Source organism: Alexandromys fortis, unplaced genomic scaffold (assembly GCF_014885135.2).
Source record: "Alexandromys fortis isolate MF-2015 unplaced genomic scaffold, M_Fortis_MF-2015_v1.1 scaffold_65, whole genome shotgun sequence".
Classification (NCBI taxonomy): Eukaryota; Metazoa; Chordata; class Mammalia; order Rodentia; family Cricetidae; genus Alexandromys; species Alexandromys fortis.
Genome location: NW_026067986.1, coordinates 3404092 through 3430414, shown reverse-complemented (window position 1 = coordinate 3430414; position 26323 = coordinate 3404092). Strand labels below are relative to the sequence as shown.

General features: G+C 43.9%; 3 protein-coding genes across 4 annotated transcripts in view; 1 reads left to right on the top strand and 2 right to left on the bottom strand.

The window, feature by feature from the left end:
• The window catches only part of Rftn2 (raftlin family member 2), a 40686-nt gene extending 37364 nt beyond the window's left edge, over positions 1 to 3322 (bottom strand). Inside the window, exon 1 of one of the 2 annotated variants that reach the window (XM_050159252.1) lies at positions 2586 to 3322. In XM_050159252.1, coding sequence (XP_050015209.1) covers positions 2586 to 2724 — 139 coding nt within the window. In that variant the 5' untranslated portion in view covers positions 2725 to 3322. The remainder of the gene's footprint in view (positions 1 to 2585) is intronic. The other variant, XM_050159251.1, reaches the window with a different exon arrangement.
• A 7285-nt stretch (positions 3323 to 10607) lies between these two features.
• Positions 10608 to 14140, top strand: Mars2 (methionyl-tRNA synthetase 2, mitochondrial). Its single transcript, XM_050159250.1, has one exon. It carries the CDS (start codon positions 10658 to 10660, stop codon positions 12401 to 12403), a length of 1746 nt encoding a protein of 581 aa, XP_050015207.1. The 5' UTR covers positions 10608 to 10657; the 3' UTR covers positions 12404 to 14140.
• Positions 14141 to 14281: 141 nt separating this feature from the next.
• Boll (boule homolog, RNA binding protein) overlaps positions 14282 to 26323 on the bottom strand; it is a 63756-nt gene continuing 51714 nt past the window's right edge. Inside the window, exon 11 of the mRNA XM_050159253.1 lies at positions 14282 to 18205. Coding sequence (XP_050015210.1) covers positions 18047 to 18205 — 159 coding nt within the window. The 3' untranslated portion in view covers positions 14282 to 18046. The remainder of the gene's footprint in view (positions 18206 to 26323) is intronic.

Genomic DNA, 26323 nt, shown 5'->3' with positions numbered 1-26323 from the left:
GCCGGACAGTGGGACAGTGCTCGCCAGGGGTCCGCCTGTCTGCCCCCCACTCTGGTGCCGGGAGTCCTATGGACACACCTGGCTTTTGTGTGGGATCCAGTCCTTGGCATGGGTTGCCATCACTCTGCGGACTGAGTCATCTCCCCAGCAGCAGCTAAGATGTTTGAGGAGAAGACTGAGAAGAGACTCGGGAGCTCACCTTGAGCAGAACAACTCGAAACTTTCAGCCTTGGAATGAAAATAATATTTCATTCTCCTAGAACACGTCTGCTACTATGGGAACTCCCGCACGGCAGACTTCGCCATGGAATGACTGTGTGTATGGGGAGGTAGAACGAATGGGAAATAAATAAATTGTTCAAGATAAATTGTAACATAGAGTAGGGACTTGCCATTTTTAAAGCGCCCCACCCCCAAACTTTATTCTCTGTTCTACGGCTTCCATTTGGGAAAGTAGGAGACAGGCTCATTGTGGACACACACAGCTGTCACCAGGCCATTTTGTTTCTGCCTAGGTTTCTCACTGTGTGGTGGTCTGGCAGCCAGGAGCGGGCACTATTCACTTTTTTCTTCCAGCAGTTCCAGGAAGGGATGGTCGGTGCCAAGCGGAGGGCTGGCATGTGTTAGCCCACCCAGACTCACTATCGTAGCCGCTGGAGTGGCAGGCAGGTGGCTGTCAACGAGAGGGAGATGAAGGGAGGAGGGGGCGGAGCCGGGCTGGTACACAGAGTCCTGGCTTCTGCAGCCAAGGCAAAGGCAAGACCAAAACAAATGGGCAAACAAAACCCCCAAACAAGAACAAGTGGGAGAACCGGGAAGAGAAGGGGCCAGGAGACCAGGCGCCTGCAGCAAATCGGAAGCAGATGCTGGCTGAAGACGCGAGACTGCTTTAGCGTTAGCGTGCGCGCGCAGAGCAAACCCCTGCTCGTGCTTTACGACGGAATTTACGCTTTTGCAGCGTCTAGAGCAGAAGGTGGGAATTGTTTTTCTTTCATGGAGAAAAGGGTTTCTGCGAACAGTAAAACCAAACTGACTGTTGAGTGAAGGCTGTGTGTGTGTCTTCTCGATGAGAAGGCAATCGCGTTTATATGCATTTGTTAGAGGTGATAATATCTTGGATTGGTATGAATCAGAAAAAAAATCAAGTCCGGAAAGTTCTATAGCCCTGAAGTGACCTGTGCGCCAAAATCTTAAAGTACAGATGAAAATGGTTCTGGCCTAAGCTTCACAAATAGTTAAGGGCACTTTTTTCAACACTATGCATTTGCTACCCCAAACAGTCTGCTTTGATAAGGAAAAGCAACGGAGCGAACCCCACTATGGAAGCACCCCAACACAGGGACTTTTCTCAGATGGCTTTTTTTTTTTTTTTAAAGGCATGGCTACTTTTCAAATCAGCGGTGCCAAAACCCATTTAAAATTCACACAACAAAGAAGAACATTTAGGCTATCTCCGCTCCTTCTTCAGACAGCCTTATCCTTACTGTGATTAAAATAGTTAGGCAAACTTTGTTTGGAGCACAGGTACTGATCTTAGGCTCTCTAGAAGTAGTCTGCTTGCTGGCCAGCTCAGTTTTTGACAAAGAAAAATGGGCTGCTCTTGCTTCCTCACAAAGATACACTGTTTTCAGAGAAAAAAAAGAGTGGGGGTAGGAGAGGGGGAAGAATAAAATACAATATCTAGTAGGATAATTTAATTAGTATAAACACTACGAATTAATGAAATTTATGACTTGAGAGAATTAAAATTATGCTTTGCTATAAGAACTTAATACTAGTTTTTAGAAAACTCGGCAAGCAAGTTTCTCTAAATTTCATTTTTTTTTTTTTAGCACATCACAATTAAAGATGCAGTTTGTTTGAAACACTGTTACATCCTTGTGTCTACAGGACACATGTCTCTAACAGCCTGCAGTTTTCATAAGGGGGGGGGGAGCAGAGCCTTCCCTGAAGCCGAGCTGCCTGGGCCCCTTCAAGCTGCCTTCTGGGCTTGTTTATTTATGTTTGGAACAAAGTTTCTCTGTTAGGGATGGAGCAGCCAGCTGAGGAAGTGGCTTCCAGAAGCCTGCTTTTTTCCCTTAAAAAACAACAACAACAAAAAAAATTTTTTTTTTTTTTTTCAACTTTAGTTTGGTCAAACGTATCACAAAAGTAACACAATCACAAAATTCAACACACTGGCCACCTCAGACTTGCCTTAGCCAAGTTTTCCACAACGCATACAAGTATCACTGCCCACAGCTGCAGTCCTATGCCTTTCAAATCTTTTCAGAACACAAGCTGTCATTAAGGCCACAGCAATTTGGCCTGGAAATCAAGCATTGGTCCTATTTGCTTTAAAAAGGAAGGAACATTTCCAAGCAGTTTTCCTAATTTTGTACACGAGACACTTTTTTTTTTTTTTTAAAAAAAAAGCACACAACAAAACAAAAATCTCTCCAGATATAATTAAGAAACAAAGCGTCATTGTTAGACGGACCAAACAATGTCATTTCGAAAAAGAGCTTAAGAATCCACAGGTCCACACTTCAAAAACTGAGTATTCTCTTATTTTGGAAACAGATAGCATTAGAAGTAAGGAGTACCTTGTAAAGTCAAGTCCAGCAGGGCATATTCATAAGCAAATTCTGTCTTTGTTTCTACTTGCGGTCTCTTCAGGGTAGAAAATATTTTCCCCGGGCTGCTATCATCAGGGTCTTCCAGCTTCCTAAGTCCGCACCCCATGGCAAAGGCAGCAAGGGGTTAGATTGCAGAAAGAGCCAGGGGAACCGGAGCAGCCAATTTTCTGGTTCAAGCTGCGAAAACCAAGTTCCCGACTTAACTGCTTGGTTTGATTTTCAGCGAAATGATAGAGAGCCAGAAAAAACGGCGGGTCCAAGGCGAGGAGTGGGGGACTGTATCCATTCTTCTGTAGAGTCACTGAGCCCAGGGTTTGGCTCCAGGTCCGGGGCGCTGGGCTCGATCTCCGAGGAGCTCGCAAATTGCTCCAACTTAGCGGAAAATTCCCATGCCACGTCAATTTCCAGCCAGCCAGCCCCCGACCAGAGCCCTGCCGCTCAGGGCTCGGGGCTTTGTCTCTCCCAGCTGACTGGAAAAGAGGGGTCCAGAAACGGAATTAAAGGCAAAGTACAACTCGGGTGTGGTTATCTGCAGATGGAAGATAGTCCGTCAAAGTGATGCCTTCTGTCTGTTTTCTCTCTTCTGTCCTTGTTTGCGCTCTCTCTTCCCTGAGTCTACTAAGAGATCCAAAGGGAGGGGAGAGAGAGGAAGAGAGGAAGAGAGGGAGGGGGAGTGGGAGAGAGAGAAAGGAAGGAAGGGAGAGAGAGAGAGAGAGAGAGAGAGAGACTGATTCTCAGATTCTCAGTGTGGTTGGAAAGGAAAATCAGTTCCAGAGAGGAAGTGAGCTTTTTGAGGGAACCCTGGAATCCTACAGAACAGAAGGAAAAAAGAGAAAGAAAGGAAGAAAAAACAGGATGCCTAAGGTGGACTTTTTGAAAACCTTTCTGCATGGAGTTTCTTTTTGCTAGAAAAATGTGCTGATTTAAACCACGAAGGATAAAAAGCATAAAAAAAAACTTAAGATATTTTCATAAAGACTTAAGGAAGAAAGATGGTAACGGGGCGAATATGGTCAAAGTACATACATGCATGTGTAGAAACGTCATCATGGTCAAAGTGTGTTACATACATGTACAGAAACATCATCATGGTCAAAGTACATACATACATGTACAGAAACATCATCATGGTCAAAGTAATACATACATGTACAGAAATGTCATCATGGTCAAAGTACATTACATACATGTATAGAAATGTCATCATGGTTTTCTTTTTTATTTTATTTTGTTCAATTAGCATGCACTATAAAAAGAAAAAAATAGTTAAAAAGAAAAAAATCTTTACATAATTGCAAAGATGAGATAGTTACATGAGGAATTAATTTATCCAATATTCTTGGTTTATTACTTGATTTATTTATGTGCATGTATGTGGGTGCCTGCAGGTGTGCAGAAGAGGGTCAGATCCTCTGAGCCTGGGTATCAAGCGGTTTTGAACCGCCATGTGAGGTCAGGAACCACGACTGGGTCCTCTCAGGAGCAGTCAGTGCTCTCAGGTCTGGGCTGACTCTTCAGCCCTGCACCGGTGGCTTAAAATGAGAGAGTTTATACAGGTGATGACAGCAATTCCATGGGTCTCGAGATCCACTTAAAACAAAAGTGGATAAGCTGACTCATGTATTCTTATAATCTGCCACGTACCCGAGGTCGAGAATAATTTACAAGGAAGGAGTTGTGGCGATGTGTATTTACCGTGCTGTGTCCTGTCCAGTCACCAGCCCCGACAGTAGACGGCTTGTGTGCAGATTCTATGTCTCAGGCTGACCACAGACAAGCTCTTGGGCAAGTGACTTGCCTTCTCCAAGTGTCCCTCGTGTTAAGTGTTCTGCCATGGGGATGGTATCAAAGGCTGAACAAGATAGATACTCATGTCTCCTGTCCTAAGTTACACACCTTGGGAGGCAGGACTGGCAGTCGCGATAGGAAGGAAGCAATTTTGGCGCCACGCTCCCGCTATTACAAAATAAACCCCGGTCTCTTTGGAGAACCTGGAGAAAGCTGGGCTGAAGAGATTTTTCAGTTCATTAAAGTCGACACATGGAAACTCCTCAAAGGGGGCACATGTGGATTGCTTCCTTTGCAGGTCATTGCCCTCTTTAGCCTCTTCCTTCCGCCCTACTCCGAAGTGTTTTGTATGGGAAACCATTCTATAGTCCCCCATGTTCAAGGCTGGCCATAGTCGACGGAAGGGAATTCTGGGTAAATTAGATGAATCAGACCGTAGACTGAGAGAGTGACCAACTTGGCTCTCTACAGAGACTTGTGATTGCCGTATTCCACGTCCCCTTTGTTTTGCTCTTTCTTCTGTAGGAAAACTGGGATCTCTGCTGATCGCTGGTACCAATCGCGGTGTTTGCAAAGCTGTTTAGCTAGCACCCGTTACCCTGATCAACTGCCTGCCATTCCTAGGCACTCAGAAACACCGGGTCCAGAAGGTGACTAAATCGGGTCTGTTCCCTAACGGAGCTTAGGGGACACTGTCCTGGCTGCTTTCAAGGGTGAGTACACGCAGGAAGGACACAGAGACGTGGGCGCACGTGCCTGAGGAGGGACGATGTCAGTAACTAAGGCCAGTCGTGAAGCAGTATGGCGCGAGTGAGCAGTTGGTTACTAGACATAAACCGTGAGAGACGAAGCTGTGACGATGGGCTTGGAATGCTGTACAAATAGGAGTTAGATTTTATTCTGTAGTTGGTAGAAGGGAATCAAATAATCACATGGAATCCAAGGACGTTCATTTTCATATTAGCCACGTCACGGACCTAGCCCGAGGAAGATGCTTTAAATGGAAAGGAAGGCTGGAAAGAAGGTACCAAGTCCACCTGAGAGCTGATGCTGACGGGGTGTAGATTCTTATTTCTCTTATGTAGGTAGTTACCATTGTGTATTCTCATGTCTGGTGTTGTAAACCCAGCAAACTCAGTGTCTGGTGAGACCATGAGCTCAAGAGGAAAACCTACGGGTGTTGGCTTTTCCTAAACCAGTGTGAGCTCTAACTTCCTTCTAAATCCTTACCCTTGTACCCATGGATCGGTGTAGCCGTCACCCTTCAGACACCACATAAACCCATAACTGGTCAAAATGCAGAGAACAGTTCACTTTGGAGGCTTGTAGACAATTGTTAGATCTATAATACAACCCAATACCTAAATGCCATGGACCATCACAGGAGGGGGGGGCAGGAGGTCTGCTACAAGAGTGTGTTTTATAGACACGATGGGGAAACCGAACCCACGAAATCTCAACAGTATGCCTTCTAAAACAAGACCTTAACAAAGACAACGCGAGCAGGGAGGCCAGCATTGATGGGGGAAATCTAGAGGGGTCCCACCTCTAAATGAGGAGCTACTGGCAACTGATGACCGCTGAAAGAGGAAGAATTAGCCTTCCCCAGGGGTGAGCCCCCAAACGGTTCTCCAGTACTTAGTGCCAACCCTAAAAACACACATGCAAGCAATATGCAATGGACACACTGGGTCGTGTGTTTGTGTAATATGTGTGTGTGTGTGTTTGTGTATAAACTTGAGATGGAGTGGGAGAGACATGGGAAAGAATTGGAGAGAGGATGGGGAGGGTGAATGATATAATTATAGTTTAACTGGAGATAAAACTGAACCATCGTGCATCCAAGGAATGCCTGGAAGCACAGAAGGCAGATTTGACCTCTGGTGACAGGATAGGAGAAGGTGTTCCAAGCCAGGGATCTGGGAGGCAAGAGGCGTAACTGTTCTAATAGCCAACAAGATGGACCAGACAAAAGCCCGCGAGAAAAGATAGATAAGGCCAATTTAGCTACTGTCGTTGTCTTTGGTTGCCTGCTAGAAGATGAAGGTAAAACCCTACGGCTAACAACATCACACACTTTGGTCACAGGACTAAATCAAGCTGATCCTGATGGGAAGCCTTCTGCCAGAAGGCTAGTTCATACTACCAGAAGGTGCTACAGAAACTCTTCAAACTCTTGAGGGAAGAAAGGACATTAACAGCCCCATTTAGCTGTGAGAATCGAGGACCACGACAATGGGACAAGGTTGCCCCAGGGGTGCAATCAATAGCCGTACTTGTCCATTGGGAGCAACAGCCATCTCGTGGATACAATTGTTGGGAGCAGTGAGACCCCAGATCCTGAATTTCTTGTTTTCCCCTGATCTGAGTGCCTACAGTTGCTCTGAGCACGAGACCTTCAGGAGTTCCTGATGGCAGGAGAGTGGTTTCTGGTGGGTTTGGCTGGGTCGTGGCTATCTCTATATAATCTGCCCCTGAACACAATAAAGGGGGCATTCTTGGGGAATTCAAGGATGACCCTTGTCGCTGTCTCTCTGTCTGTGTGTGTCTGTGTATTTTAACCTCCAGCCCCCTTGCCTGAAGCTGGCAAACTGGGTGCCAGCGCACAGAGCGCAGACACTGGGGCGCGGTGCGCGGCCATTGGAGGTTCCCACCGAGATATCTGGATCCAGTGCCTTCTCAATCAGATGAAACTGTTGTAAACCCAGCCAAGAACAGACACTGGACAGGACACAGCTGTTGTCACCCTGATAGCAAGGAGCAAATACAGACGCAACAAGAAAATGATGGACGAGTTTCTCTGATGAAAAAATTATTATTATTTGTTCATAAAAACGATCAAAAATAGGGCTGGAGAGATGACTCAGTGGATAAGAGCACTGGCTGCTCTTCCAGGGGACTCAGGTTCAATTCCCAGCCCCACATGGCAGCTCACAACCGTCTGTAACTCCAGTTCTAGGGGGTCTGGAGCCCTCACACAGACATACAAGGAGGCCAAACATCAATGCACAAAATAAAAGTAAAAAAAAATCTTAAAAAGAGCCATCAGGCAGTGGTGGTGCACGCCTTTAATCAGATCTGCGAGTTCGAGGCCAACCTGGTCTACAGAGCGAGTTCCAGGACAGCCAGGAATCATGATAAAACAAAACAAAACAAAACAGAACAACAACAAAAGAATTATCAACAAAATACTTGCAAATCAAATTCAAGAACTTAAAAAGATCAGTCACCTGATCTGAGATTCAAGGATAGTTCACGATAAACCAATAAATGTTGTGACTTTATAAATGTGCTCAAGGACAGAAGTCACGTGATCATTTTGATAGAAGCTGCAAAGGCTTTTGATAAGCTCCACCATCCCTTCACATTAAAAGTTCTGAAGAAACGAGGAACATAAGAAACATATCTCAACATAATAAAGGCTACCTATGGTAAACCTGTAGTGAGTATTATATCCAATGGGGAGACATTAGAAGCATTTCTATTAAAATCATGCCCGAGCGTTCACTCTTTCACTCTTACTCAATGTATTACTGTAGGGCCTAGCCACAGTGATGAGACAAGAAAAAATAAAGTAGGGGATGGAAATATGAAAGGGAGAGTCAGAGTATCTCTACGCACAGATGATATGATTCAATACATAGGAATATGATACCCTAGAGACTCTGCCAGAAACCTTTAGCACTGACAAACACGTTTGGCAAAGTGGAAGGGGACAAAACCAACACACAAGAAGCAGTAGCCTTCCTCCGTGTCATGGGCAAGCATCTTGAGAAAGCCATCAGGAAGACAGAGTCACAGGAGCCTCCAACGTTCCCTTGAATCCGACCTACCTAAGGACGTAGAAGAAGACTGCGGTAAGAGCTGTAGAGTGTGGATGAAATACACAGAGGGGGCCGAGGGAAAGGCACGGGGTGGAGGAGTCGAGCCTGGGGAACAGTCAGCCCACAAAAGGCACTGCATGGATGTACAGTACTTAACTGCTCATGGGTGATGAACGGTTGAGTGGTTCCGTTTTCTGGATATGGGAACATTGGCGATTTAACTTTATACTCATTTGACGGGCCAAAATGAAAACAGATAATACCAAATACTGAATTTTTTTTTTCAGTAACCTTTTTTTTTTTTTTTTTTATGATCTAGCGATTTGATTCCCAGGTGTAGGCTCAAGAGAAACTTCAGCGCATAGGTACCAAGAGAGACATCTGAGAATGTGCAAAGCAATACTATCCTTAATAGTCCTGAACATGAACCGCTTGTGTTTACGAACAGCCATTCCCCGCGGGCAATTCCGTCCCACAGGGAAGGGAAGCGCCCTCGTAGAGTCTCAACATTTTATTCATAAGATGGGAGAAAAATAGTGCGTTGCCTTTTGTCAACTCCATATAAGCTAGAGTCATTTAGGAAGAGCGAGTGTCAGTTCAGAAGACTCCCTCAGACCGTCTGTGGGCAAGTCTTTGGGACATTTTTTTAGTAATTATTGTGTCAGGACCCAGGTCACTGTGGGCAATGTCACCCTGGCAAGGCAATCCTGAGCCATATAAGAAAGCAAACTGAGCAAGCTGTGATGCCAAGCCAGTAAGCAGCCCTCCTCCATGGCTTCGGCCTCAGTTCCTGCCTCCAGGTTCCTGCCTTAGCCCCCCTTCATGATGGACTGAAAAGTGTAAGGTCTAATACACCCTTTCCTCCCCAAACTGTTCTTTTTTTTTTTTTTTCCCCATGAAGTTTATTGCAGCGATAGAAACCAAACCAGGACAGAGAGCATGTTTGTAAGCTGAAGTTGATTTCATGGCAATGGGGAAGACAGAAAGAATTGATAGAAGACCTGATTTGCCAATTGAATCTTCTTTCTTTCTTTCTTTCTTGGGTTTTTTTTTTTTTTTTGAGACAGGGTCTTGTCTTTGAAAAACCAAAAACAACAACAACAAAAAAAACCACACCAAAGAAAACAAACCAAACAAAAAACTCCAACAACAAACAAGAATAAAACAAAGCAAACAGACAGAAACAAAAGAAAACAAAAACAAAGTAGGAGAAACACATATACACCCCGCCCCCCCACACAATAAAAACACAAATTCGGAAACTATAATAGATAAGCAAAAGGCAAGTAAGGTAAAGCTGCCCAGGCAAGGCGTTATGAAACACAGCATCTCCAAGACAGTGCCGAGTTCGCTTTGTGTTGGCCATCTTCTACTGCGCGTGGGGGCTTCGGACAACTAGTAAGACTCAAGTGGAGAAACTAACTTTGTTTTTTTGCAAGCAGTTGTCAGCTGGAGACAGCTTCGGGGTTGGGGATGTGAGCTTGTGTCCACGTCCCCGCTCAGCGCTGGGACCCTGTCTGCCCCGTGTCTGAGTGTCAGTCCTGTCTGGAAGGCGCTGTTTTCTTGGTGTCTTCTCCCCTCACTGGGTCCTACCTTCTCTTCCTCCCAGGTCCCTGAGCAGTCCTAGAGGAGGGGTAACAGAGACATCCTACCATGGCCTCTCACTCTGCACACTGTGCGGTGTGGGTCTCTGTGTGCTCCGGTCTCCTGCAGAGGAAGCTTCTCTGATGATGGCTGAGACACCGGTTATGTTATTATGTGGATGCTGTGAGGACTCACTTTACTTTGTTCCTTCAGCAGAACAATAGTATTTGATGGTTCAGTAGAGGCAGGGCCTGTCTAGTCTCAGGGTCTTGGCCATCTGAGAAGTGTCAGGGACGGGTCTCATTGCATGGAGATAGTGGTTGGTTACCCACACTTTTCCCCAGTGTTTTTCTGTCCCTAAAGCGCTCCCGGAAATCACTTTCCTTCTTTTCGTATTCGTTTAGATTCTGAGATAAAATCTAACTGGCTTTTCAGATGCTGATTAGAGTATCCGGAGAGGCTGGATTTGGGTTCCCCAATATGCTAGCTAATGAGTTTGTGGAAATGCCTCAGTATAAAAATCCTGCCCGCAAGCTCAGTCCAGAAGCGGAAACGGATCCCAGCGTGTAAAACTGCAGCTCAAAACACGACACGCAGGACGCGCCCGCTCGCCCGCCCCGACTCGGACCCCGGGACCCCGGGACCCCAGCAGCCGAGCTCTCAAATCCTCCCGCCGACCAGCAGCCCTTGCGCGCCGCAGGAAGCCTTAAGGGGGGTGGAGCTGTGGGCGGGGCCGCAGGAGCCGGCGCTCGCCGTTCATTGGCTTCCGCGCCGGAAGCGGCGGTGCGGTCCGGCGGCGCACGCGCCCTCTCACGCGCTGGGCGGCCGTAGCCGGCGGGCACCATGCTGCGGCTGCTGGCTCGGACCCGGGCGGCCCGCGGTTGTCGCCGCTACGGTTCGTGCTCGCCGGGCGCCCGCGGCGACGCCGGGGAGGGGCGGGCCCACTTCACCACGCCCATCTTCTACGTGAACGCCGCGCCGCACATCGGGCACCTGTACTCGGCGCTGCTGGCCGACGCCCTGTGCCGCCACCGGCGTCTCCGGGTTCCCGGCTCCGCGGCCACGCGGTTCTCCACCGGCACGGACGAGCACGGCCTGAAGATCCAGCAGGCGGCAGCCGGCGCGGGCCTGGCCCCGATCGAGCTCTGCGATCGCGTGTCTGCCCAGTTCCGGCAGCTTTTCCTGGAGGCTGGCATCTCGTCCACCGACTTCATCCGCACCACGGAGGCCCGGCACCGGGAGGCGGTGCAGCACTTCTGGCGCTTGCTGGAGGCCCGGGGTCTGCTTTACAAAGGACTTTACGAGGGCTGGTACTGCGCCTCCGACGAGTGCTTCCTGCCCGAGGCCAAGGTCACTCGGCTGGTGGGTCCGTCCGGGGAGCAGCGTCCTGTGTCTCTGGAGAGCGGACATCCCGTCTCCTGGACCAAGGAAGAAAATTACATCTTCAGGCTCTCCCAGTTTCGAGAACCGCTCCAGCGGTGGCTTCAAAACGACCCTCAGGCGATCACCCCGGAGCCGTTCCACCAGACCGTTCTGCAGTGGCTGGAGGAGGAGCTGCCTGATTTGTCCGTTTCTCGAAGGAGTAGCCACCTGCACTGGGGCATTCCGGTTCCCGGGGACGATTCGCAGACTATCTACGTGTGGCTGGATGCCCTGGTCAACTACCTGACCGTACTTGGCTACCCAGATGCAGATTTCAAGTCTTGGTGGCCAGCCACATCTCACGTCATAGGTAAGGACATTCTTAAGTTTCATGCCATTTATTGGCCTGCCCTTCTCCTCGGGGCCGGATTGAGGCCACCGCGTCGCATCTATGTCCACTCGCATTGGACGGTGAGTGGCCAAAAGATGTCCAAGAGCTTGGGCAACGTGGTGGATCCCAGGGCTTGCCTGGACCGCTATACTGTGGATGGCTTCCGCTACTTCCTCCTCCGGCAGGGAGTTCCCAACTGGGACTGCGACTACTACGATGAAAAGGTGGTCAAATTGCTGGACTCCGAGCTGGCAGATGCCTTGGGCGGGCTTTTAAACCGGTGCACTGCCCACAGAATAAATCCTTCCGGGACCTACCCGGCTTTCTGCACTGCTTGTTTCCCCAGCGAGCCGGGACTAACGGGGCCGTCGGTTCGTGTGCAGGCGGAAGACTATGCGCTCGTGAGGGCAGTGGCCACTTTGCCCAAGCAGGTGGCCAACTATTACGACGACTTTCAGATCTATAAGGCTTTGGAGGCCGTATCCAGCTGTGTTCGGCAAACTAATGGGTTCGTTCAAAGGCATGCGCCGTGGAAACTGACCTGGGAAAGCCCTGCGGACGCCCCTTGGCTGGGTACTGTGCTTCACGTGGCCTTGGAATGTTTGCGAGTTTTTGGAACTTTGCTTCAGCCCGTTACTCCGAACTTAGCCGACAAGCTGCTGTCGAGACTCGGGGTCTCTGGCGCAGAGAGAGGCCTTAGAGAGCTCTACTTCCTACCTCGATTCTATGGACACCCCTGTCCCTTTGAAGGGAGAGAGCTGGGACCGGACACTGGGCTTTTGTTTCCAAGGCTGGACCAATCCAGGACTTGGCTAGTGAAAGCCCACAGGACCTAGAGGCTCAGTCCTTACTGGCCGATGGGAAAAGAGCCAATGTATTCTTCTTGCATGTTCAGGAAAGTTAAAGTCGTGTTTAGGAAGCATTGTATCCGATGAGTACCTAAACCTCCCGAGTCCTTAAGAGCCATTCAGGTACCATTAACAACTCACCCTTTTCATTTCTCGGTGCCACTAACCACTGTTCTTCGTTTGCCAGAGTCTCTGAGGAGGCTAGTTGAGGAAGGGCCCAGTTTCTGATACTGTTCCTTCTCATTGTGCCTTCTCCCAAACCATGGCCTAGACCGGCGCTCATGGCTGCTGCTCCCCAGGCTGTCAGCCCTGCTCTGCTAGACACCGCGGGTCTCCGGTTAAAGTGATTCTTTCCCTAGAGCGTTAGGAGCCCGAGTCCTAGGCTATATGACTCTTGCCCATGTTCATTCTCAGTTGTGCTTTGTAGTACCACACTTCGTCCAGTAGATGGCGCTGATCTCACACATTCAACGCATTACTAGTGTGGCTTTAGCCATCTAAGGTCACAGAGCTTCAGAATTTTACTGTTTCCTTAAAGGATAACTTTGGAACCACTGCTATTTAACAACACAAAGATACTAGAATTCTCATCTTGAAATTACTAAAAATGACATGTACAATAAGTTAATTATAACAGGTTATGTATATGATAAACCATAAAGCCCTCTAGGTACACTGTATTACAAATATTAATTGTAGTAATGACTATATGTACAATTCATCTGTGTTCTCTTTATATTTCCTGACTTATCCATAATTTACCTCATACGATTGCTTTTGATATATATCAGGGGATATTATGTAATAATTGTTAATATATTTATGTCAAATTAATTTTTGTTCATCACTTCTCTTTCTGAGACAGGTTTCATTATATAGTTTAAGCTTGCCTCAAATTCATCAGTCTGCCTCTGCCTTTCAGGTGCTGGTGTGAGCTGTGTCGCCATGCCTGTCTTTTCCTTTTAACTTGTTACTAAAGTTTGATTATGAGCACCTTATTTAGAGCTGTTGAGTAACATTTACTGAAGGAAATGTTGGAGGGAGAAAATGATGGGTGTTCAGGATGTCAGGGATTCAGAGCTTTCTCCAGGGCTCCCTAAAAGAGACCCCAGAGGAGAAGTTAAAGTAACCATTGTACAGTGAACAGAACATAGTGGGCCACTGCTCCTTCTCCTGGGGATGGGTTGGTGAGGCAAGAGGTACTTGGGTTCCTCGCACGTTTTCAATAGACTTTTGGTTGTGTGTTCAGAAACCTTCTACTGTGAACAATTTTTTTGACCTACAATTCACTATGCTGCCCACTAGGAAGTGGGCTGAGGACAACCACTGCGTTCTAGGACTTACAGCTCTCCTGAAAATAATAAAGGAGTCGTGTCAAAGAAAAGCTGGAGGCTAGATAGTTCCTAAGAATCGCTTAAAGTTGCATCAAAATAGAAGCAGGTTTGGGATATATAAGAAATTAGTGAATATACCATGTTTCACGAAAACGGTGCTTTGTAAGTTTTTGTTCGCACTTTCATAATCTAACTCCCTTCAGCTTCAAGCATCAAGGGTGGACTGCCATTCCCAATGTGTTCTCTGCCTCCTGTCTGTGGATCAAGCTGTGAGCTCTCGGCTGCTGCCCAAGCCTAACTCCACCATCTAACCCTCGGGTTCACGGTGTCCCATCACAGCAATAGAAAAGAAAGACCAAATAGTAAAATAAAAATAAAAATTGCTGTTAGAGTTGCTGACTTGATTTTGATTTTTTTTAAAAAGTTGAGCTAGGCAGTGGTGGCACACACCTTTAATCCCGCAGGTGGATCACTGAGTTCAAGGCCAGCCTGGTCTACAAAGTGAGCTCTAGCACAGCCAGGACTACACAGAGAAACCCTGTCTTGAAAATCAAAACCAAAAATAAATACAATGAATTTCGGTTATGGATTAGGTCAGATTTCCAGCATTTCTGATGTAATTTAAGCGTTCTGCCATGCTGCATTATGTATTTCTATGGAGTAGCATTCTCAGTATTGGTTTTACAGTCTGAAGCTTCTATCTTCTACTCTCAGCCATTCAGCCAAGACTGCACTCCTAAAGATGTAGACATTTCTACTGCCTGTGTGTGTGCATGATGTGTCCTGTCACATGTGATGGCATGTCTGTACATAGTAGGTGAGAACCTGCGAAGCTGGACCTCTCCAGGGCTTCTCAAGATTGAATTCAGATTGCCAGGGTTACACAGAGACATCTTGTTGACTAAATTCTTTATGTAAAGATAAGTAAGGACGTTCATTTTAGTATACACCTTTGCTTCAGGCTTTAATAAATGGTAAGGTTATATGTGTACCAAAGGGCTGTGGAAATATTGACTTACCATCAGTGAATGTTTGGCTTGTATACATTCTATTATGTATATACTAGAGTCATAGGAATTTCTTGGATAAAAAGGGGGTCACAAAGGGAGAAAGTTTAAGAAGCTATGCTGAAAATGAAAATATGATGTTATAAAGTTGTTAGGCTAAGTATTTCAAAATGACATACTATTCCTAATTAATACGTTACACATTTGTTTGGACAAACATCACTATTAATTTTTATTTGAATTAACTATTGTAGTAACAACGCTAGAGAATTTAGTAGAGGCCACAAACACTGGAACTTTTTTAATTTCATATGTACAATTTAATACAAGTGAACATATTAATAAGATTTATCTGCTTACTAACAGTTTAAACTATGACATCTATTCTTATGACAACTTCCCTAAAAAGACTGCAGAAACCAGGTCCTTTTGGCTGTGGTTATTACCCATTATCTAAATGCCACCTACTAGATAAGTCTTGATAAGTTTTTATTTCATAACATAGTCAAGATGTTATCTCTTTCAACTAGAAACTATTTTGAACTGCAAAAAGAAATACTGAGTGTTCAACTTTACATTTTGAAAGGAATGTAGCTATTTTGTAGACACGAGTTTCATGTCAAAGTGGGGTGAAGCCATCTTTATATAGGTCTCAGCTCTCATGTAAAATATACTTTAAGAAATCAAATGTTGTAAAATCCTTGTCAACTAGAAAGGCCAAGAAACCTTCATTTTAATTTTGGGATTTCAGACGGACAGACAGGAGTAATAGTGAAAATCGCTACTTAAAACCAAGCAATGAGAGGGGGCTAGTCAGGTTACACCAAGTTATTGAGAACCCTCACTGCTAAGTTTGCTGAGGTAGAAGTGTAAGTATTCAGTATGTAAAGGTATGTATGTCTGAGCTCAACAGTTAAAGCAAACTCTGTACATAGTATATATGTAGCCAGGACACGGGGCTCTGCTGCGTGTATGTTCACTCTTCTTTAACCAGCAGCAGTTCCCAGTCTAGAAGAACAGTACTCCTGTTAACTTTACTAATCAGCACCTGCCTTTTTACAAAGGGAGAGAGCTTATGCTTATCTTTAAGAAATCTGTGTACTTTTGTATGTTGTTAGTGTTATGGGAGTAGATAGTGCAGCCTCGTCTGTTTTGGTGCTGAAAACAGATCCTAATATGATTAGCAAGGAACACACTGTATTAAATTTCACCTCAATTGTTAATGGATGAAGTTAGTCTTCTATCCCCAAATCCCAAAGGAAGAGGACGTACTTTGGCAGCACTGCTTATGCTGACTAGACATCTCCTTTAGCTAATGCAGCGGTGTTTCAGAACAATAAAAAGATCTTGAAAGTGGAAAGCTTAAACACTGATATTTCATAGTTTTTAAAATTACTTTTGCTAATTTGTAAATAAGCAAGGTATTAACAACTTAAGCATATAGTATCTTTTGAGATTACATGAATATATTTTCATGTTACCTCCATTTTACACTTTATAGTGTACAGAGAGAAATATAATAACATATAATCTTTACAGAATTGAGTGAAGATGATGCGGGAGCACAGAATATTTTAGGAGATCATAATTGTCTGAACTAAACTGGTTAACAAAACATTTCACTTTCAATTTTTTTAAAATGCAAAATACAATTACTCTTAGGCTTTTGGAAAAATGCCTGCTATTCACTGAATAATATTCATTGAATAATAAATATGGGATTAAAATATATACTGAAAACAGGTAAGATGAGTATTAAATATATTGTATCATGATATTTTGGCTAGGGCTCTGGTAACAATATATATAGCATGTTACTGTCTAACACTAGCAAAAGAAAATAGTCTTAAAAAGATGGAAAGCCTTAGGATGTATGAAGATACTATCTACTAAACAATACCATTACATTTTATTCAGACATATGTACTTTAGCCCAGAAATATTAAATTACATACCACAAATATATATGTACATCCATGAGTATATTCATCATCCTTTACGAGACAGAATAAAAAAGTTTTTCAAGTTATTATTGGGTATTATAAGAACTTTTGATATTATAAGATATCTGATATTACAAGAGCTTTTTATTTATAATTCTTACTCTTTCCCAGCAGAAGTACAAGACAGTATTAATTCTTGGAGTAGATATACATTTAAAGTACTGAAATTCTAGCATTTCTTAGGAGTATTGTGCTAAAGTTATAAATTTCCATGTAGTCAATTAAAATACTGCTGATTTATATAATTTTATTGTTTTACTAATAGCTTGCTTCTATCAAAGGAATAATTTTTTAAAACAAGTTACATTTGGTAAACAGCACTGACTTAAAAGATAGTAATTTTTTAATTTAAAATTTTAATTATTGTGGCATATTTTTTAATTTTAGAAACTTCTCTCATTCCACACCAGCAGGCAATCATAGTTTCTTTTTATTTAAATATAAAATTGTATTATGGGTAAATTCTTATGTTTTAAGAGCCTATAAGCCTCACAACCAAATGAATGAAAGATAAAACACTGACAGTATCAAATCTGACATGATGTAATTATGAATACTTATATTCCCTAAGGTGCTGTGCCCCGTGAACAATTCTACTTCATGTATGAATGATGGAAGAGGGCCAGAAATAGATCATTTTAAAGAACATTTAAGGACAGTGTCATTTTGGTCATAGTAACCACTACACAGTAAGTGGCCATAATATGGCAGATTAGTGGATATTTTATATTTTATAACACAGGTTTTTATATCAATGTGTGTAAAATCTGTAAGTAAGTCGAGTTGGAATGTTTTGTTTTAGCTAAAGTACACACAATTAGTGAACCAGAACAGTGTGAGAACTAGGATTTGTGCTTCACCTCACAAGGCGGAGTTTAAAAATTACACCATATTACAGACACGGCCTGCTGCTAAGGGTTTTTATATATGCATCGATCTGTCTGCGAATCTGGAACTTATGGAATGGACTCTGAGTGGTTATGTATGGAGATCGAGCTGTGAGGCCAGCCAGACTATGAGCTGGAAGACAGGCGTCTCACAGAGACCGCCGCTTGTCATGGCTTACAACTCTGTATTACCTAAGTGTCTCAGTTAATGAGGAAACCATGATTTAGCTCTGCATCTCCCATATTCTGGCTACTAAGATTTTAAAAATTCTCTAAAAAAAAAAAAAAACCAAAAAACCAAAAAACATTTAACTTTAAGCATATCCCAAACCTCATTTGTTACCAGACCACATAGAAGCCTAGCTATTTTCTATTCTGGACAAAACAGTTATCCAAGAGTCTACTTAACAAAATCAGTACAGGAAGGTGGAGTGGAAACTGAATCCTCTGCTCTGAAATCTTTTCTAGGATGAAAATGTGGGCTTCGAGAGTATCGAGGTTTCAAAGCCACAGATGAAGGATGGGAAAAGCTTCTTCTCACAGAATGTAACCTTGGTTCCTATTGAGAGATTTAAACAAAGTTAAGGTTTTAATGCACTTTAATGGCTCTCATTTTTATAATCACTTAAGGGAAAGATTAAAAAAAAGATTTAACTGTGTCTGGATTTGTTTTTAGACAGCACTGGGGATCTAATTCAAGCCTTGTGTGTGCTAGCTAGTCAAGCCTGGTCTACCACTGGACTACTTACAGCCCCAGCCCTGGGTCTGGATTCTGAGGAAAGTGTTTTCAGGACAGGGCATACTTGTATGAAGAGTAGGCTAACTTTCTAATCTGCTAGGCAGGGAGGCATCCTATGCTATAAAGAAATCAGGATCTGAGAATTGCCATATTCAATGAGATTTCTAAATTATCTTATACTTTCTTTGGTCATCTCTAAACTTTGGTTAAGTTTATTTTTATTTTTTAAAAAATTATGTGCTTATGATTAGATCTCAAAGGCAAGAAAGCACCATCAAGAGAAAAATCAACAGATGATTAGCATAGTAAATATTACAGATAAACATTCTTACTGTTAAGCAAATCATTTAATGAATAACTTTTGTTTCAACAAGTGACTTATTTGATCTACTGCAAAATATAAAGACTGCTAGAGATAGCCCCCTGCTTAAGACACTGGAAATACAAAAAGGCCTACTTTAGAGCATCCAAGGAAGGCAAATCCTGTTGCCTAGAAATCTTGTCAGTCATTCTGTCTCTTTTAAATGACTGGCGTTTGATACTGTAATTAAAGACTAAAGTCTGGGCTGGAGAGATGGCTCAGTGGTTAAGAGCATTGCCTGCTCTTCCAAAGGTCCTGAGTTCAATTCCCAGCACCTCATGGTGGCTCACAACCATCTGTAATGAGGTCTGGTGCCCTCTTCTGGCCTGCAGGCATACACACAGATAGAATACTGTATACATAATAAATAATTAATAAATAAATATTAAAAAAAAGACTAAAGTCACCGAGGAGGCAGTGTCTGTGGCATACTGAATGAAACTTTAGAAGTGCCCAGCCTAAACCAACTTCATGTGGGCACAGACCTAGTCCAGGAGCTCCTCTACAGACCTAACTCACGTGCCACACACAATTAAGGGATGGATACGATTTCTGAGCTTGAAATGCCAAGTTTCTCCAGAGGGAAATGTTCCTGTGTAGTTTCAGGTTCTATGATCCGGCACACAGAGCGCGACTCCACTGATCACTAGAGCTCTGAGCAGCCCTGCCAGTGAAACTAACGCGGCAGTGCTAGGGTACGTGCCACAGGGGAAATCCACAAAGACAGTGAGTCACTTCAAAGTGCAGTAACGGATCTGGATGCTTCTGGGGTTAAACATGATTTAGTGGGCAATTAGTTTATTATTAACACTTTAAGATACTCTGTGACATTACAAAATAGTCTTCCAGCTTGAAAAGAATGTTAGGATGTATTGTAATAAACTAAAGAATTCTTCTTTTATCAAAGATCAGTATTATGAGAAAATTTATTCCAGTGACATTAGGCTATAGTAGCTCAGGCAGTTCTCACAAATATTCGAGTGCAGGAGACCATAGACAATTTGGATAGTAACCTTTACCTTAGAATTAGATCAAATTTGGGGCTGGAGAGAGGTCTCAGTGGTTAGACACCAAGCACTGCTCTTCCAGAGGACAGTTTGATTCCTAGCACCCATATTAGGTGGCCCGCAAGCACCTGCATCTCCAGCTCTAGGGTATCTGCCATCTCTGGCCTCTGCGGGTGCCTGCAACTCACACGCCCATAACCACACGCACACACATCACAATTAGAAACAGTTAATTTAGAGTTAGATCAGATTTTATCTTCATAAAAATGGTTTGAGTCTAGTGCTTATCACTAGGATGTAACAAACCAGGCTTGAATGGCCGTTCCCCAGCTAGCAGAGCAGGGGCTGTAGCTCAGAACTAAGATAACAGGACTAGACGGAGAGAGCATGCTCAAAGAGTGATGGACGCCTGCACTGTAGATACTAGCAAGAGAAATGGAGAGGAAGACGGAAAAATGTTTTGGTGGTGGATTTTGTTTTAAAAATTTTGAAATGTGTTATGTTCTCAAGAGAGTGGATGGCGCTATCTTTTGCTGTCTGAAGATTTTCTGGGCCACCTTAGAAGCCCTTTCTTCTTACCATGTGTTTCTTGTATCTCCTAGAAAGCTGACTTGCACGATACTTTAAAAGCTGATTTTTACAAAACAAAGGGCTCTACATTCTACTTCAGAGACGCCTGGTCAATCGTGCTCACTCACAGACCAGAAACTGAAAACAGCCAACACGCCAGTCAACAGTGAATGGACAAGGAAAATGTGGAATAGTTAACAGTGAAACCAGCTGGGAAGTGGTGGCACACGCCTTTAAACCCAGCACTCGGGAGGCAGAGGCAGGCGGACCTCTGTGAGTTCGAGACCAGCCTGGTCTACAGAGCTAGTGCCAGGACAGGAACCAAAGCCACAGAGAAACCTTGTCTCAAAAAACCAAAAACAAACAACAACAACAACAACAACAACAACAAAACAGTGAAAGCAGCAGGGTGTGGTGGTGCACGCCTTTAATCACAACAACAACAAAACAGTGAAAGCAGGGTGTGGTGGTGTACGCCTTTAATCCCAGAATTTAGGAAGCTGAAGCAGGTGGATCTCTGGGTCTAGGCCCGCTGGTTTATAGAGCAAATTCCAGGACATCCATGGCTACACAGAGAAAACTTTGTTTTGAAAAAAGAAACAAAAAGTGAAATAATAAAACTCATAGGTAAATAGATGTAGCTAGAAAAAAAACCATCCTGAGTGAGATAACCAAGTCCAAAAGACAAATATGGCATGTATTCAACTCTATGTGGATGTCAGAGCCGATAAGTTATCCCACAGGACCATAGAGGTTAGAGTGAGGGACTGTGGGGAGGACTTGACTGCCCTAGGAAGAGGCCAACAGAAGAGTTCTGGACGAATGCAGGGTACTGGAGTGGGAGGAGGGAACAGGGAGGAGGGAGGAGGGGTGGAGTTCAGACAGCTAAGTCAGGCCTATCTGAGAGGTCACATGGAAACAGCACAGTAGAAGCTTCTTAAATATGTGCACATACGTAAGTGATCCAAATGGAATTGCCAAGAAATGGGGGAGACAGAGCCCCAACTGGACGTCTTTTGTTGCTAAAAAACACTCCAGTTCTGGGACTGGGTTACATCTAATCGAGTTGTTGGTCTACAACCCAGTCAATTGCTAAGGCTACTGATCACTTCCACAAACTGATGGTAAGGCCCCATTGCTGAGGACAACTCTTACAAAACTCGCTGAACACGGGGAAGTCGAGCTGGTGCCTCACAGAGCCTTCACCCCTACTGACGACTGTCCAGGGTGCTGGAAGGTGCTCTGCATGCTACCGAAGGAATAGGTCAACACTAACCCAGCTCCAACACATCTGATCTACGATGGTGTCCTACATGCAATGTGTGCCAGTGCAATGGTGGCACACAGCTGGGGACTAGCCACCCTATCTGACTCCAGAGGAGATGGAGCCCATCCCCGACACTGCTCGGGTGGCCAAGAACCAAGAATGGACAGGCCAGGGACCCAGGGGAAAACCAAATACTGCTGTTCTGCTAAAGAACACAGCAACAGGATTCCTCTGACATTCTCTACTCACAGATCAGCCATCATCAGGGGAGTTTCCCCCTGCAGTAGAGGGGAATAAATACAGGTGTCCACAGCTGGACAGTGTGCAGAGAGTGAGGGGCCTTGGGACACTCAGCCCTAGATGTGATGTCTCCATCATACCCCTCCCCTTGTGCTCAGGGAACCCTGCAGGAGAGGCGGCAGAAGGTGTAAGAGCCGGAGAGGTTAGAAACACAAGGAAACACTGCGGGGGGCCAATACGCATAAGAACTCCAGAGCCTGTGGCAGCACACACAGGCACCCCCTCCCCAGGCCTGGGCCATAAGGGGTCCTAGCGTTGAGAGGAGGAGTGGACAGAAACCCCCGTTCCTAACCTGGATGGCATCTATCTCCAATTGATAAACCTTCCCAAATGAAAACTTAGTTCTCCAATGGCATCTCACTGGGAGTACAAAACACCATTACGGGTAGGCCCCATGCCCAGCAGTAGAGGGCAGACAGAATGAACTCAATAGTATTTTTGGAAGAATATTTCTCTCCATTGGCAGGGCAGCTCCGCCCCCAACCTTACAGAACTTTTGCTTATATGTGGTTTCTGGTTTTGTGTTCTTACGGGACTTCTGTGTTTGCCAACTTGTGTCTCTGCATCTGTATTTGTTTCTTGTGCTTTTTCTTTGGCTTATTGTTTTTCTGTCTGTTTTGTCTTATCCTAGTCAGGTTTGTAGGATTTTTATCTAATTATTATTATTTTAGGTTTCTAATGAGAAATAGCAGGAAAGGGTGTGGATTGGGTGGGGGGAGAGGTGGGGAGATCTGGGAGGAGTTAGGGAAGGGGAACTATGAGAATATATTAAGTGACAAAACCTTGGCTGGGTGTGCCTGCTTGCTACACATCTGTAGAAGTAAAACTTTTTGCCTTCTAAAAGCAAAACAACTATTTCATAGTTATAAACCATTTTGTCATGTATAATAAAGTACACTAGATTTCTAAGATTCATTTGCGTTATTACATGCTGTACTTCTATAATTTTAGGTTTTTAACAGGGAAGAAAGGCTTTCCTCAGAACATAATTTAGTTAGTTTAAATAGCACTCTAGCAACGGTTAGGATGGGAATAATCAAGTCAAAGAAGTCTAAGCCCAGCCTTTGGGGCTCAGTCTGCTTTCAGATCATGATTTCGAGTTAAATGTTACATTTCTAGTAATCCCTCAATTCATGAGGGATTCAGGACCCCAGAAGTAAAGCAACTGGTTACTATCAGGTCCTTATGGAAAAAGGCATGGTATTTGCATGTAATTTGCACATCTTGTACACTTATGCCATCTCTAGGTTCCTTATAATACTTAGTACAATGCAAATATTATATAAATGATTATAATATGGTATTGTTCAGAGGATATCAAAAAAAACATCATGCTGAGTACAGGTACAATTAAAGCATTTTTGATTTGTAGTTGATTGAACCTGCACACATGGATGTAGAAAACCCATACATGTAGCTGTAATATGCTCATATACTGAAATTTCAATATCCATGGAAGAGCTCAAGTTTTATCAACTGCACTTATAGATCTTCCTTTTTGAATGATTATTTAAATTAATATGAAAAATTAAAAATTAGACAATTTTAGCTATTTTTGTGCTCCCTTTCATGTATCACACCGTGGGTTTGATCCTCTGCATCACATGAGATTGGCTGTGGTGGCACACAGCTCTAATTCCAGTATCCAGAAGGTAGAGACACGAGGATCACAAAGTTTACAAGGTCCACCTTAGCTATGTGCAGACTGTTTCAAATAAAAATCTAATTAAAATCCCTAGTAAAACCAAAACAAACTTTGGAAGAGGATGAATAAGCTACTACCAGGAGGAGTGAAATTAGAACTTGACAAGACCTGATCCACAGGTCAACGGTTGTGGTTCCAGAGAGAGGACTTGACAAGACCTTGTCAACAGGCTAAAGGTTGTGGCTTGTTTTTAAATATCACTTCCCTTTGAGGCTGGAGAGATGGCTCAGCAGTTAAGATCACAGACTGTTCTTCCAGAGGACCCAGGTTCAATTCCCAGCCCCCTCATACAGTTTCAGCAGACCCAATGCCCATTTTTGGCCTCCACAGGCACAAGGCTGGCGTGTGGTACATTATATGCAGTCAAAGTACCCATGTACCCCAAATACCACACGGAATAAAAATTGTAATTTCCATGTCGGAATGTGTCCTTTTTGCCTTCATGTGCCCCACGTGCACGCAGTGTCCACAAAAGCCAGCAGTGGCCGTTGTGTCTCCTGGGACTGGACTTACAGGGAGAGCTCCCTGATATGGTGCTGGAAAATCTGGGCCCTCTATAAGAGGAATACCTGCTGAGCCATCTCTCCAACCCCATGGCCTTCCTGTCTATGAAGATGATGAAAATCAAGCCCCATCTGCTGCTCACGATGAAGGTGGAGCAAGGTTCAGGAGAACAAAGGGATTTGCTTCTGGGTCATGACAGTCCAAAGATTCATAATAAAACTTGACAGTCCCTAAGCACGAGTTATTAAAAGTGCACACATGGCCTATGCACACAGCTTTAACTCCAGTCTGTCTCCCTATTCAACCTAAGCACAGAGGACGTGTAGTTTAAAAAGTCATATTTAAGAAGCAAACGAATAAAGTAAACGGGTTGTATGGTCTCCGTTTTATCATATTCCAGGTTCACAGTTCAATTTATTTTTACCATCAATACATTTTAGGGGTTAAGATATCTTTTTTTAATTGAAAAATTTTTCATATAATATATTCTGATTACTCTTTTCTCAGCCCCTAACTCTCTAGGTCCTTGTTACCCAGTCAACTATACATCCTTTTCAAAGTCTTATCAGTAAACTCAAGAGTGTCTTCTCTTTAGCATGTCTCAGAAAATGTGGCCATCACACTGCACACCAGTGCCAGCCAAGGCGCCTGGCGCACTGAAGGTGAGGAGAGACTTTACGTTCTTTACTGTTATTTTAAAACAGCCGTGGAGTGGAATAAGAGCCAGGTGTGGTGATGGTCGCCAGTCCTTCCGACAACGACGTTCTAGAGGCACAGGGATCATTTAAGGTCATTTGCAGCTAAATTGCGAGGTCTTGGCCTGTCTGGGCTACTTGAGATCCTATCGTAACTCCCCCATAATAAAGACGGAAATATAGTAACTTTATTTCTGTAGTGAAGTTTTAAATATTTTATGTGGAAAGAACTAATATTAACAAGGAATTAAATTTTGTATTTTACAACTCAGATTTTGGTCAGTTTCCTTCGGTCCACAAATCTGAGGTGATCGATCAGTTGCATGTCTGATGATTTCACACAGGGAACAGGATGAGGTGTGACATGAACCTCCAAACCCACCTGTTAAAAATGAGACTGTCCCTAGCCCTGTATTCCATCTATAAACCCAGCACTGGTTATCGGATTTCTAGTGCACATCGTTGTTAGTAATGACATTATTAACATTGTAATATAGTTCTAATCAGTGTACCTTTTCTATTTTACATATGTACACACAGAAACAACTGTGTAAGAGTGATAAAACAAACAACTATTCAGACAGTCCAGATTATCCAACTGTATTAAAAAAAACTAACAAACCAAAACCAGGAATGAGCTGGGTGGTGCTAGTGCACGTTTTTAATCCCTTGAGAGGAGGCAGGTGGATCTCTGAGTTAGAGGCCAGTCTGGTCTACAGAGTGAGTTCCAGGACAGTCAGGGAAACACAGAGAACCCTGTCTTGAAAAAACCAAAACCACCACCACCACCACCACCACCAATACAACAGAATGATTCAAGTGGTTATCCAAAATACTATCTGGAATTCAACTACTGGTTAATTCAAATCCCATTCAACAGAGAAAATACTAAAGCAATTCACAGATTACACTAACCCTGAGTTTCATTAACTACAAATGTCAAATGTCTTCATTTCCTTATTCTCTAGAGTTGAAATCCATGAAATCTTAAGGAGACAGTGATGAACTATCACTATCATATGCGTTCTCATTCACCTGATTTTCAGACTTAGTCACAACAAGTAACTTCCTACCACTGTTGACCTTTTACATCTGTCTCCTAAGTATCTATGACACAAAACAAGATTAACTGAAGGACTAAGAGGCCCTACCACTCTGTTCAAGTGAAAAGAGCACGGCTTGCTTTTCTGTATTTTCAAACTATATTACTAGGAACTACTGTGCACAACTTGTGGTTGTGCTTTAAGGGCACCAGTGAATTTAGAAGTGGAAGAAAGAAAAGAAGTGAAAGCCCAGAATGACATTCCTCAGTATGAGTTAGTTACATTTAAGCAGTGTTCCTTTAAGTAAACTGTCTGTCTCCACACTGACTTCCTGTCAGGCAACAGTGTGGGGTGTCTAGCGGATGACAGGCACACGTTCTGCGCCTGTCCCTGGGACTCTGAGATGCAGGAAGACTCTTGTGCTCTCCTGTTTCTAAGAAATTTCCAAATCTGGAACTATAGTTACTAGAATTTTTTTATTTACTG

Excerpts from the sequence above, each read along its gene's own strand:
- Mars2 (XM_050159250.1), top strand. The coding sequence starts at position 10,658 with ATGCTGCGGCTGCTGGCTCGGACCCGGGCGGCCCGCGGTTGTCGCCGC.